General features: G+C 41.8%; 3 protein-coding genes across 3 annotated transcripts in view; 1 reads left to right on the plus strand and 2 right to left on the minus strand.

The window, feature by feature from the left end:
• gys2 (glycogen synthase 2) overlaps positions 1-6,311 on the plus strand; it is a 19,078-nt gene extending 12,767 nt beyond the window's left edge. Inside the window, exons 14-16 of the mRNA XM_012824488.3 lie at positions 28-191; positions 1,684-1,764; positions 3,079-6,311. Coding sequence (XP_012679942.2) covers positions 28-191; positions 1,684-1,764; positions 3,079-3,306 — 473 coding nt within the window. The 3' untranslated portion in view covers positions 3,307-6,311. The remainder of the gene's footprint in view (positions 1-27; positions 192-1,683; positions 1,765-3,078) is intronic.
• On the minus strand, positions 4,013-5,422 carry spx (spexin hormone). Its single transcript, XM_031582795.2, has 6 exons — positions 5,375-5,422; positions 4,957-5,037; positions 4,799-4,856; positions 4,625-4,687; positions 4,395-4,481; positions 4,013-4,098 (listed from the first exon to the last, which is right to left on the minus strand). The coding sequence occupies exons 1-6, from the start codon at positions 5,378-5,380 to the stop codon at positions 4,034-4,036; spliced, it is 360 nt and encodes a 119-aa protein (XP_031438655.1). The 5' UTR covers positions 5,381-5,422; the 3' UTR covers positions 4,013-4,033.
• golt1ba (golgi transport 1Ba) lies at positions 6,027-12,471 on the minus strand. Its single transcript, XM_012824460.2, has 5 exons — positions 12,194-12,471; positions 11,289-11,380; positions 10,753-10,931; positions 10,350-10,431; positions 6,027-7,098 (listed from the first exon to the last, which is right to left on the minus strand). The coding sequence occupies exons 1-5, from the start codon at positions 12,216-12,218 to the stop codon at positions 7,060-7,062; spliced, it is 417 nt and encodes a 138-aa protein (XP_012679914.2). The 5' UTR covers positions 12,219-12,471; the 3' UTR covers positions 6,027-7,059.
• Between the last annotated feature and the right edge of the window lie 80 nt (positions 12,472-12,551).

Raw genomic sequence — 12,551 nt, forward strand, 5'->3', positions numbered from 1 at the left:
GCCAATCCTCCTCTTCCTCTCCGACAGGCATCTACATCGTGGACCGGCGTTTCCGCTCGGCGGACGAGTCGTGCAACCAGCTGACCCACTTCATGTTCGGGTTCTGCCAGCAGTCACGCCGCCAGCGCATCATCCAGCGGAACCGCACCGAGAGGCTGTCGGATCTGCTCGACTGGAGGTACCTGGGACGGGTGAGTGTGTGCACTCCATGCACTGTTACCTGTGATTTGGGCTGTCACACACACACATTCACATTATCATATTCACAAGACGTCCTTTATACCTTTATGGTACTTCTTAACATCCACAATGGCATCCAAAACTGTATAGGACTCTTATAGTAATAAATATTATATTAGGTAATAATAATAATAATAATAATAATAATAGGTAATATGATGAATAATATGTAAGTGAATATAATATAATAAGTGTATTCTGCCTTTGGTACAGTTTTCAAAACGATCTCTATTCAACCTCACATCATCTAGTCACTTGTTTTGAAAAATTTCAAATGCTTTGGTCCACTCTTGCAAATGAGTTTGTGCTCTGGTCTGCAGTTGCCTGTGTTATCAGTTGCATATGCCATGTTGATCAAAATGTATTATGCAGCTTTTCGTCATAGTCATACCCCCCCCATTAAATATGTCCAAATGCAGGACATGTGCCTAAAATGTCACGGGTCAGTGAGCCAGAGTGGATGTGCCAGGCCAGAGGGAAACATACAGTAACAGTATGTCCCACTATGTCAGAAATCAAGGTGTTCAGTCATATTGTCACCATTGGGCTTTACACAAACACACACAAAATTGTACCCTCCTGGGAATCATCTACAGTGATTTCATCCCTCACCGTGCCGAATGACTGTGTGCATCTGGGTCCATGAAAACCTCTACCACACAAACACTATCAGTGAATGGTTTTGTGACCTCACAAAATGTTGATTACTGTTAGTTACATCTATTCTTTTTGTCATTGCATTAGCCAATACAGAGGTTCTTTTTTTTAAAGAATTTGTGGCATGCAAGAATATTTTCATATTGTTCCTGAGAAGGTTGTAAATGAGGGTACCGTTTCCAAGGGTACAGTTTCCGACAGTGATTTTCTATGTCCTTCTACTTCATTACAGCATACAGCCAGTTGGAAACTTTGAAATTAGTGTCATGGATAATCATTGACTGTATGTAGACTCTATATAGAGTCAATGTGGATAACATTCAACTTATACAAAAAAATCTGTGATAAGGATCAATTGTTAGTGAAAGAGATAGACAATAAAATGGAAATTTGGAACACCTCTGTAGTTCAATATTACATTGACAACATGACTAAGCATTTTGACTGTCTTGTTCGTAAAACAATAAACAATGACACAAGGACAAGGACAAGGCACGGACATGTTAACTGACATAAATATTTACGTTTGAGACATAAACTAAGGATTTTGAGCAAGTTACAGGCTTTTGCAGGTAATTGCGTGTAGCTGTCTGTACGAATTGTTTCGAGAAATGCACTTACTGTTTAAAAAATGTTGACCAAATCGACTGAAAAAAACCCAGTGTTATTATACACATATGTAACACATGTCCTTTCCTGAATTGGCTAATTGGCGCATCTTTGGTCATTGCACATCCATGCACTACCTCTTTCTACATTCCTCTCACCTACTTCTTTTTTGTCCAGTTCTACATGCGTGCCAGGAAGTTGGCCCTCAGCAGGGCGTTCCCTGATGAATACAAGATGGACGCCCTGGCAACCTTTCAGGTGAGCAGTCAGAACCTTTTCAGGACCTGGAGTCGGTGGGCCAGACCTTGGTGCCAGTTCTTGGGAAATATGCATTCATAACATGGTCTGAGAAAGAGAGAGAGGGTATGTGTGTGTGTGTGAGAGAGATAGAAAGTGCGTGTGCGTGTGAGAGAGAGAGAGAGAGAGAGAGAGAGAGAGAGAGAGAGAGAGAGAAAGAGGGGGGGGGGGGGTATATAGGAATATACCAGAATGTTATGGTGTTTTCAAATGAGCTGTTATACTTAGTTCTATTAAGATTGTGGTTTCTCCGGCTCCAAGTTAGGGTGTGTGTGTGTGTGTGTGTGTGTGTGTGTAGTTCAACCTCCAGTCTGTGACATGTGCTTAAGTGAGGAGAATGGTGTGAATCAGAGCTCTGTTTTTCTCCCACGACTGCTGGAGAATACAAGGAGGTCTCACCCGTTTTCTGCCAGGTTAATTGACAGAATAACATTTGGCTGAATGGCAAGTGATGATTTGTGCTGCTTCCAAGCTTTGCAGATGTTGTGATGTACACAGAAACAGGAACATACACAAACACACACACACACACACACACACACACACACACACACACACACACACACACACACACACACACACACACACACACACACACACACACACACACACACACACACACACACACAAACAATGTATGCCCCTTATTCTGTAGGAAGCAGAGGCAGTGGTTTTCACATTGTGATCTGCGTTTAGCAACAGAAATTTAAATGGAACTTTATTTAACAGATTATGTGTAATATTTAGGTACATGTTGAGAAGTGTGAAGTTTTAGGCAGAGGACTTGCACAGTGTAGAGATTAACTGGTTTGTGTTGCAAGATGTAGTTTGGTCACATTTTTCCAATGATAACACCGCCCAGAGCGCTTCTTTTCTAACTTTTGATCAGACAAGTTTAAATATGAGCTTGGCACACACTTTTGTCTTGCACAATGGGAGCTTTGAGCTTGTGTGTGTGTGTTTAGGAATTATGCCTTTAATATTTTAACAAGTTCAGTAACCGAAACATGAACTTCCACTGCAAAAGACTTGATTTTCTTTTTAAGGTTTCTTTGCATTTTCTACTTCCCATATCATCAAACAGGTATCCTCCTTCCTTCTGCCTTTGTTATTGTTTGATTTGTAACTCATGCACTACGGTAAATGAGCTTTTAGGTACTTCTTATGTGCTAAGGTTTTTTGTTTTTTTGTTTGCAAAGTCTTGCAGTTTGTGCGGTCAGGGCCAGCACGTTGTTAAAGGGGGTAACATGTTGTCGTTTTTTTTGCCTGCCAAAGGCGGAGGGCTTCCGCTACCCCCGACCCCAGTCCGTGCCCCCCTCTCCCTCTACCTCGGTCCCCTCCACGCCCCACCACTCTGATGTGGAAGACGACGATGAGGAGGATGAGGAACCGTATGATGAAGATGAGGAGGCGGAGAGGGACCGGCAGAACATCAAGACGCCCGACATGCTGGGGGCCGTACCCCCAGGCAAGAAGAAACAGCCAGGGCAATACGGCGAATAAATGCCCCCCCACCCCTACCCCCATCTTCATTCTATCCCACATTTCCCCTTTACTGATGATGGCTGTCCCAAAGCATTCTAGCACCCAATCAGTGGAAGATTTGTATGGCTGGCATAGTCTCTTACATGATCTCCAATGCAATGCTGTTATGATGCAGAAAACTAAAAGAATCATAAAATGGTGCATAATCTCTATGGTGTTAAACCTTACAGAGAGCGAAATCATGAGTGTCGCCCACATATCAGACATTAACTGGTAAACCCTTTGGAATATTCATGTCTGTAGAGGTACTAGGTGATTTTAAATGAGTTCTAACCCCTCACAAACACATCTGATCATAACTTTCTGGACGTTGTTGTCCTTTGTGTTTACCCTCTGAGAATCACTTGGACCAGACACTTTTTTTATCTGTTTAAGTGCCATAAAGATCTGTCTGTCAGCGCAGGGTAACCAGATAACCAACCCTGATAAACAAAAATAGACATATTTCTCTCATGGAGAATGTATGGAGAATTTTTTTTTAGTGAGAGTTGGTCAGACATATTGACACTGCAATGGAGGCTATGAATGCATGTTCTGTTTATTTCAAACACTCAGACACACTGTTGAGCTGCAGCTCCATGCACGCATACAAACACTTTCTCTGACAGAATAAATTAGTCCAATCCAATATTTAAAAAAGAACAATATACAACGCATATGTATATATATATATATATATATTCGCTCAGAAGTAGTCTTGTTTCCATCCTGGAACATCTGGAAAGTAAGCCTGTGGTTCACTGTTCTCCCCTGAAACAGAAGAACACCATTTCAGCTTTATACACAATCCAACCGACATAGATGGATGGATGGAAGGAAAAAAAGGGGTGAAAGAGGGAAAGTATGTGATAATACTTGTGGGAAAGTATGTGACAACACACACACATAAACACACATACACGCTCACACATAAACACACATACACGCTCACACACACCGCTTTTATTGAAAGTCCTCCGCACAATAACTATAAATAATCAACACAATGACTAATACTATGCACATCAAAATAGCTGAATTTGTGACCTTGTGTGTGACCCTCTCACCTTCCTCTTTGGCCCGTTGAAGAAAATTAAGGAGAATTGCAGCCGCTTTGGATACACTCAGCTTCTCTATATTCTGACTACGAGTCTCTGAAAGTAATAGATAGACAGGCAGAGAGATGGACAGGTAGACAACAAGAGAGAGAGAGAGAGAGAGTGATGTCAATGTCTCTCAATATCTCAATGTCTTTACACAAATCCAATACTGCAATAACTATATTACACCAACTTACCTAAATGTAGAGTGTCATAGACATCTCTCTCTTTCACTTCTTCTGGGACAAACCTCCGTCCCTCTGTGGGAAGCAACAAAGGGTCAGTCTCACATTCAGCGTTTCAAGCACCTCTTTGCGCATGACAATAACTATGCCGGGAGAATACAATGCATTGTTTAACTGGGTACATACGTGTTCCCTTCAAATACAACATTGCCTGGGGTGTCCAGTTTCTACGCTGATAGCCACCCTATATGTGAGAAAAATAAAAACAAAGACGGCGTTACTGTCACTTAAGTCACTCAATACGTCGGAAGAAAATCTCACAACAGCGTGATCAACATCAGTACCTTCGGTGCGCTCCAAGTTTGGGACACAAACGTTGCGACCAGCAACAAAGTGAAGGCGTAGGCGGTTAGATTCCTCAGACTCTGTGAAAAGTTGTTAAAAAAGATGTTACAACGTTCCCGCCAACGCCTGAATACGTACTTTAACCATTAGTTTAACAACTTTTCCATCATGCACCAGCACTATCTCCATGCGTAAAACGCAAACGAGAGAATGGATTAATTCCAAACTTGACAAAATGTATCCAGGACTGGTGTAAAAAGGTGCGCACTATTTGATAATTGTAAGCAATTACTTGATTCTACATTTTTAAAAGTCTCATCAGGTCTCAGATATTTTGCATTACAAAAACGATTCGCGTGCGCTTGAAAAGGTTATTCTAAAAAGAATTCGAAGAACTGCTGTCAATCTCAGCCTTACTTGCATTGTTACTGATATCCTCTTCAGCTCTAGCAAGGTATTCTGCCCGTGCCAAATTGCGTTCTATGCGTTTATCCTCTGTATTTATAGTCATCTGGGAGGGAGGGGGGCTCCTCCGCGTAATGGTTTATGGAAATCAGCTAAAGCGATAGGTCAGGTCAGATTGATCAGGGAGAGGTTGGACTACAGCCAGGTCCCTAATACACCAACTGAGCGACAACCCGTCTCAGGGCATGCGCAATTAATTACCCATCTAAATGTAGTGTACACTCGCGGCCATAAATACCGCATTATAAAATATACACAGTTCATCATTAACAAGATGTATCGCTGCCTCTTGATTTATACTTGAACCTCAGTTTGAAGAAGACGAAGAGGAGAGCATAAAGTCGATTCATGCTTCTGCGCACGAAGCACAAATTCACGCGTGAAAGCAGAAACCGGGTTATTAATGTAACAAGCTGCGGGGAAATATTGATATGTTTACTATCTGCTCGCTGGCGCGGCGAAAATAAAGAGCTGGCCTTTTTTTGAATGAGTCTCTGACAGGCTCTCAATGAACGCCGTTGCGCTGTTTTATTGGTTAGATACTACATACACGGAGCTATTCATTCAGGGTAAGGTATTGGCAATGTTTCATACTCAGTTGATGAATGATTTAAAATAATAATTATAATAAAGAACGCTTAGTTACATACAAATCTACAAAGATGGGACTTGATGTCATAGCCAGTTCACACAAAAAAAAGACAGAGCACATGTTTTTTTAAAACTGTATTTACAAAAGTAACAGATGAACAAAACAAAAAAACAAAGAAAAACTGCACATTTAACCATTCACAAGAACGTCAACCTTTACCCTTTTTTCATATTTCAAAGGCCTTTTGGAGTCAAGCATGTTTGGAAAACACAAATCCAACCAAAAAAATAAAATAAACTTTAACAATTGCTAGACAATCCTATAAAGCAAATGACCGTTTCTGCAGTTTAACCTTAGACTAGGCCCAGCACCCGGTCTGTCATTCCAGGTACTGATAAGACCCAAATAAAATAAAATAATAATAAAATAAAAATGTAACACATTGTTAAATTTATGGCTGAGATTGACACCCCCATCAGACGGAGGTCAGACCACAGGCACAATGGGAAGGCTTAGGCCTTAGGCCGTAACAGGATCCCCAACTCTCCTCTTCCAGTGAAAGGGGGATGAAAAGGAGAAGATGGAGGAGGCATTCCACTGTACATTCAAGAAATCCCCCTGCACTGAGGGGGGAGTGGCGTGAGGTGAAGTGGTGGGTGGAGTGAGTCCATCATCATCAACAGTGTCCAATGGCAGCAGGGGTTTGGGTACAGGGGGCACACCTGAGTGCTGGAAGCTCCACCCACCCAAAGGTAACAGACTTTGGCGGCCGCTGGTTGCCACGGCAGGACGAGTGGTGTGTGTGTGTGTGTGTGCGTGCGTGAGTGAGTGTGCGTGTGTGTGTGGGGGGGGGGGGGTGTTGCAAAATACTTTCTCTCTCGCGCTCTCCTGTTCCTCCCAAAGAGGAGGGAAACAGTCTGAGAATGAATGAAACTTCATCGCATGACCTTTGGACTTTGACTTGACTAGTAGAGGGATTTAAAAAAAAACATAGTCGCTTTGGGTAACTGCCATAAATAGTGTCAGCTGAAACAGTCTCTAGTGACTACACCATATTGTTGCTTTCGCTCGCTTTGTCCACAAACTGCAAAGAAACAAGAAAAGAAAAAGCAAGTTAATGATTTGAAAAGTCCTGCAGCATCATGCAAACACAACATGTATAAGCTTTCAAAAATGTATGGAGACAGAGAGGAAGAGGACCAACAATAAACTCCATGTTGCATGAATAGAAACAGGCTAGATGAGAACAGACACTTTGCATAATGGTGCAGTACAATCACGATACAGAGGAAATAAAGCATGCGATTCAATCCATGTCAAATAACTGGAGAAGAAGACATGGTCATTTAGACCGTATGGACACCTTATGGCAGATGAAATGTGTCCACTGAAATGTTAAAAAATGTAATTTAGTTGTAAACTGACTGTAAACAACTTTTAGTTGCAGAACATATCCTTTATTCTGATAACTTCATTTCTGTATCAGCCCATACAAGAAAATTGTGCCTCATCTAATAAAAACAAGGCTTCAAAGTCCTGCTGAAAGGGATTCAAGATTCAAACCGAGAAGATACAATTTCCCATGGAGGTCTTTTGTTTGGCATTGAATTGTGTATTACAAGGCAAGTTGGAAGAATTAGTTAGTCTAGTTTTGTACTGATTTCGCTGCAACATTAAACAAGACTGAACTAAAGAGTGTGAAGACATGCTAAAATGAGAGAATATGTACAGAAGACTGTGATTTAGTTACATTTAAAATTAAGATAATGTTTAAAATGATCTGGCTTGAAGATTTAATTACGATGTATTATTTTTTGTTATTATTTTATAATTTTCCTTTGGTTCTGCTGCCCAGAGCTAGGAGCAGCAAACACTAGTAATCAATCTGACCTTATCGGCTCAAGGAGGTTTCCCTGCAGTAACGGTAATATTTCACAGTGATCTAAAACAAGGCCATTCATCAAGCCAATCACTCTAAGGATCTGTCAGAGGTGGAATTAAGGATTGGATGATTTGACAAAGAAATCAGGGAAACAACTAAATAAATAGATGATGCATTCCAGAGTCTTGATGGAAGTGACATGCACACAAGGCCATGCACACAAGGGGTGTGTGTGTGTGTGTGTGTGTGTGTGTGTGTGTGTGGGGGGGTTGGCGTGGCGGCAGGGAGCAGTGGTGACTGACCACAACTGTGGGCTGCTCTTCACAGAGCCTCACGAAGGCTTGAAAAGGAACACACACAAACACACACGCAGACAGACGGTACACACACACACACACGCACACACACACACAAAGACATAGTACACACCAATCAAATCAAGTCTTCCAAACATTTAAACGATAGGGTTCTGGTAGGGGGTTTGTTTTCAGCATTTTTGTGGTTAGTAGGATAGCTGCTCAAAATCAGTATGCAGCAAAAGGCACATGCATCAAAGCCAAATGTACTGTAACATTCATCACAGGGTTATGTGCTTATATAAAGACAATCCCATTAGTGCTTCATGTAAATTAGTTAAGAGCATGTGGACAACATTAAGCAACACTGATTTTATCATTCTCCACTGTACACGTACGTGACATCTGTTTTCATTACGACACAACTTGTGTTGCATAGCTCTGTCAGCACAGTGGGGCATATGCCAGACCTTGTTCCAGTCTGGAATGGAGGTGAAACCGCACCCAAACAACACAAACTTGGCATGTGCCTGGAGGATTCTGGAGCACCCCCCCCCCCCCCACCCAACCCCAAATGGCCTTAAGTCTAGACACCTAAGCGTTCCCTCATATGAACTCCATAGAATCAGGTCCGGAGTGGCCCTTTCACACGTGTAAGACAGAACAGGAGAGTGTCCGTGTCAGACACATTCTCACCTACTGGAAATACTCACTTTGGTTTGCCATACTATCACATGAATGACACAGGAGAGCATACAGACAGGAAGAGTCTTCCTATGTCTATGCAGGAGAGGCAAGGGCTGGGGCTGGGGATGCTCGATTAAGGCAAAATTCATAGTCACGATTATTTTGGTCAACATTGACATCACTGTTTCCAATGGGATATTTTCCAGCAGTGTTGCGCTTGTCCACGCAGTCATGAGCCCCAGATGCTGGACCATCAGTGCTTTTATTAAATAGAATCTTTTTTTTAACTTTATTAGTAGTAGTATTTACTTATTTACCTTTTTAGCCTAGCCTTGAAACTGGTATGCTACTATAACTGAGATAAAAGTGAATCGTGTCTTGAACAGGGCTGTAGTGGATAACACTAAGAGAGTGGATAGCTCTTCCCTCCCCGATCCTTTAACTCTGGCTAGCATTAATTATTTTCCCCGTAGATTCGGCTTGTAACATTCAACTATAATATCTTTAGCTTGCTCACGAATGTAACGCCATGTTTTGTCATGAATATTAAACCGTGTGAAATTTCAGTAACACTACTGATTCAGTTAGTTAAGTTCAGTGACACTACTCATTCAGTTAGTTAAGTTCAGTGACACTACTCATTCAGTGGTTGAGAGTGAGTTTTGGCTTTTAGGTAGGGGCCACTGTAAAGTACTATAAATTATGGTATTTTCATAATTGTTGGAAGCCATAATTGTAACTGAAATTGAAATTCGATTAATTGCAAAGCCCTAAGAAACCCTTGTTCGCTTATGGGTGTTCCTGGCTTGTGGTTACCAAGTTACAGAACTAAACATGTTAGCTAGCTAGCAACTATTCAGTTTAGAGAGCTAGTTATCGCTATGTAGCTAGACCTTGGTGGTTGTGCTATGTATTGAAGTTTAAGCTAAAAACTGTGACTGCAAGTATAATTTTTTTCAGTAATGCTGCCTTCACTCATTTTGAAAAGTCACCGTGTCGGATGGCTCAGTATTTGCAAAAAATACTTTCGCCCTGCCACTTGTCTCTTGTCGCTGTAAATCGCCGACTCTCAATGAAACGGAATGGCAGCAGGTCGCTTTGTCTCTCTCCTGTGTCATGCGTGTGGTGAGGGGTGTCAACACGCCCACTCGCTTGCAGGGAATTCTCCAGACAATGACCTGCTCTATTCACACGGGCTCAACTGGACATTACACAGACTTTGTGCTGGGGAGCTGGCAGGGTGAAGTCGGGCTTATGTTCAGTCCAACTGATTCGGACATTTGCGTTCTCACACAGCTCCTCCAACGTAACGTCTAGATAAGTTCAGGGTTGCAGAGCATATCTGAAAACAGCTCTAGTCTAGACACACATATGATCTGCTCCCCAGGCCAAAGCTGCCATCCCCTTAGTCAAACCACAACCTTGTGTCCCTCCACTGTGCCCCAGTCCAGCCCCTCATGCTCCACTTACCCCACTGATGAAGGGGAGGTTAAGTAAAGACCCCAGGATGGGTATCCTCCTGATGAAGCCTATGACTACTGGGAAAAAGCCCCTGAGAGAAGAAACAAACAAACAAACACACAAACAGTGTTAGTCAGCACCAAATCAGAGAATTGGAAGCTTCAAAAAGCTGTCATTTTATATCAATACGTTTTTAATATACAAAAAGGTGTTCTTGCATTCATTCAGTACATACATCAACTGTGGAATGAAATGCTGTCTAGACCTTTTCCCATGGTTAAGTTATATATTAATGTGTAAAAGATATGTCTTATACAAATGATACATAAAGTGTATCATGTTGATGACTTATTCATTACATTTTTCATCCAGGTGCTAAAATTAGAAACATTTTCTTGCAATGGATGCTTACCTGAAAAGCAGGAAGAAGCCATAGAACTCGAGGCAAACCCCAACAATGGGCCAGCCGATCAGAACGATCAACACACCACCGAGGAAGAAACAGGTGGCCTTCATCTTGTGCTTCTGAAAGAAGAACCTGAAGGTCCTCTCGAGACCAATGACAAATGCCAGACCTACCACAAAAAGAATCTGGAACCAGACACAAACACACAATAAGTGATGAAAAATTACGTTTCAAACTCGCATAGCCTATTGTTGCAGTAACAGGTGATGAAAGTCCATAGCACAAAACCTAACAGTTTGCCTTGAATAACTGTTGCCTTTGAAAGTGCCGTTGGCAGCTGTGGAATTCTCAGCATTCAGGCAAAGATACTGTTACACCATTGTGGCTTGAGTCAAAGCAACCCCCGCATTACCCATCCACACACATGTCCACACACACACACACACACACACACACACACACACACACACACACACACACACACACACACACACACACACACACACACACAGCATATTTTGGGTTTCCGTGAGAATACTTACATTTCCGATGGCTAAGAGGGCTTTATCAAAAAACAGGATCATTCCAAACAACAGGAAAAAAACTCCAAACCCTGTTAGGCCAATGCCTATTTCTGTGAAGCAAGATAAAGAGTTGGCTTTAGGATGGTTTGTTAGCAGTGTGTCCTACCACAATGAAATGCTGAGATTACTTTGAGAGGCACTACTACGACTACTGATCAATAGACCTAATGGAGAAGAGGGACTGTAGGAGCGCCTTTACAATTATCATTGTTTCAAGACAGGACTTCCCTCTATTTTCCTTCATATCAGTTGTATTTGTCATGTCTACGTCAGCAGTCAGCCAGATATCTTACCTAGGCATGTCTGCCATATTTACTTAACTTAGTGCGAGGAATATCTGAGAGCATTCCACTCCATCTGCTCCATCACATAGAACAGGAATCACAATAGCCACGTATCGGTCACACCGTCAGCCTACTCTCGTACACTTGTCTTAACATAAGTCATTATCCAACTAGATTCTATTAATTGTCAGCCACTATCCATACCAAAACAAACCAAATCATGCTTCTTAGACCCAGCTGGAACATAAGGAAGTTTCAAATACTGATAGGTTAGCTGGCGTTAGCTATCTTTGCTGCCTAAAGACAAACATACACAATTTCAGTTCAAGCATGACTACACCATACAAACAAATAATTTACCAATGTATACACTTTCATAATATGGGTTAGGTTTGAAGCGGTAAAAGTGGCTATTCGTTTACTGTTCGCTAGTCGGTAGCTGGCTTACTTATTTGATTTAGCATGCTAGCTAGGTACCATGGCTTTCCATTAGGTTTATTTTAGTTGTTTAAAGACAGCTGTCACAAGTATACCGACTGGTTGACAATAGTGTCTTTGTTTTGCAGTAAACATACTCACTCTGTGAATCCGTTAGCGATATCATCTTTGAATAGTCTTAGCTTTACTGTCTCATGAACCGCAAGAACTTCTCAGTGAATCTGGCAAATTAGGTAACTGCATTACAAATGCAGTAGCAGTAGCCGCCACGTCTTCCGGAACTACACACTGGCGCAGAAAAAGATCTTCCGGATAAAACAGAACTATGCCAGACTACCCTTACTTTTGTAACATTCGGCTACTTTCTACACACTCAGTTTTCATGACAGGCCTGGCTTCAATCAAGTTTTAACGTCACCGGTGTGTACCGGATAGTAACCCATTTACGTTAATGAAAAAAGGTTCGGTCTTTCTTGTACATCAAATTATGACAGTTTGT

Source organism: Clupea harengus, chromosome 16 (genome assembly GCF_900700415.2).
Source record: "Clupea harengus chromosome 16, Ch_v2.0.2, whole genome shotgun sequence".
NCBI classification, from domain to species: Eukaryota; Metazoa; Chordata; class Actinopteri; order Clupeiformes; family Clupeidae; genus Clupea; species Clupea harengus.